Raw genomic sequence first — 1,131 nt, 5'->3', positions numbered from 1 at the left:
ATTTTAATATTATAATAATATATAAATGACGCTAACACATGCTAGCACATACTATACTGAAAAAAGAAATTCTTTCGAAAACATAAAATATAAAAATAAAAGCTACCTTAAAATATTACAAATATTATAATAGTATATATACGCTAAGCAATACTAAAACAGCACTGGTCATATTACATTGAAAATAGTGACCTGGATATTCTTCAAAAATTCTCAACATGAGGATGAATGAGTCATGTCAGGGTTTTTGTTTTTTTGCGAACTGTTTTTTTAACTGAAACTAAAAGAAAGTCTGTGTAAAATTGTTTGCCTCTTATGACTCATAAGTGTAGTCCCGCTTGAGCCCCTATGATCCCGTATTCTTTCTCTGTCTGTTTAACTATCAGACTTAGTCAGGAGTGACTCACATCCTCTGGGGGAATTTTTCTGTTTTCCAGAGCCCACCTACATCACAATGGCGCCCCCTGCCTGCGGCTCTCTGGACAACTGCACGCTGGGAGACGAGAGCTGCCCGTTCGGCTTCCGGCTGGACTCCAGCGGCTGCAGGACGTGCAGCTGCAAGACACGTAAGAGAGCTGAGACGTCACTGGAGAAGTGCTTCATCTTCCTCAGGCCATACACGCGCTGTCAGACACTCTCTCCAGACACTGACTGGCTTTAGCAGAGATGTTTATGAAGGGCAGGTGGATTAAGGGATTGTTTTTATGCTAAGACAGGCTGTGTGAATCCAAGTCTGACAAATGTCAAAGGAAAAAGATAATAATGCTGATTTTAATCATTTAGGGCGGGACCGCCAGTCTGGTTTTGGATTATAAATAATACTATTTTAAGATATATACTACTTTGCAAACTTTTGGACACAATATATGCAGATATGAGACGGGTGAACTGAATTTCTTCACAAAATAAATGTTTAAAAATAACAGTAAATATATAACATACAAATATAATACAATGTAATACAACATATTTTACATATACATTGTAAAAATATGTCAAATAAATGAATAAAAATTAAACATGGCTTATTTGAGAAACTTGTTTTATGAAATAATTTATCTTAATGTTATTGTTTTTAATATAATATAATATTGATTTATTTTCAAGCTACATACAAATAAAATAAAATAA

General features: G+C 34.5%; 1 protein-coding gene across 1 annotated transcript in view; it reads left to right on the top strand.

The window, feature by feature from the left end:
• Positions 1 to 1,131, top strand: part of LOC122362058 (cysteine-rich motor neuron 1 protein) — a 48,130-nt gene that overhangs the window by 30,122 nt on the left and 16,877 nt on the right. Inside the window, exon 8 of the mRNA XM_043263313.1 lies at positions 438 to 566. Within this exon, the coding sequence (XP_043119248.1) occupies positions 438 to 566 (129 nt within the window). The remainder of the gene's footprint in view (positions 1 to 437; positions 567 to 1,131) is intronic.

The sequence above is a fragment of the Puntigrus tetrazona genome, chromosome 17, assembly GCF_018831695.1.
Source record: "Puntigrus tetrazona isolate hp1 chromosome 17, ASM1883169v1, whole genome shotgun sequence".
NCBI lineage: Eukaryota > Metazoa > Chordata > Actinopteri > Cypriniformes > Cyprinidae > Puntigrus > Puntigrus tetrazona.
The sequence above is the reverse complement of the archived record's forward strand: the minus strand, read 5'-3'. Positions and strand labels throughout refer to the sequence as shown.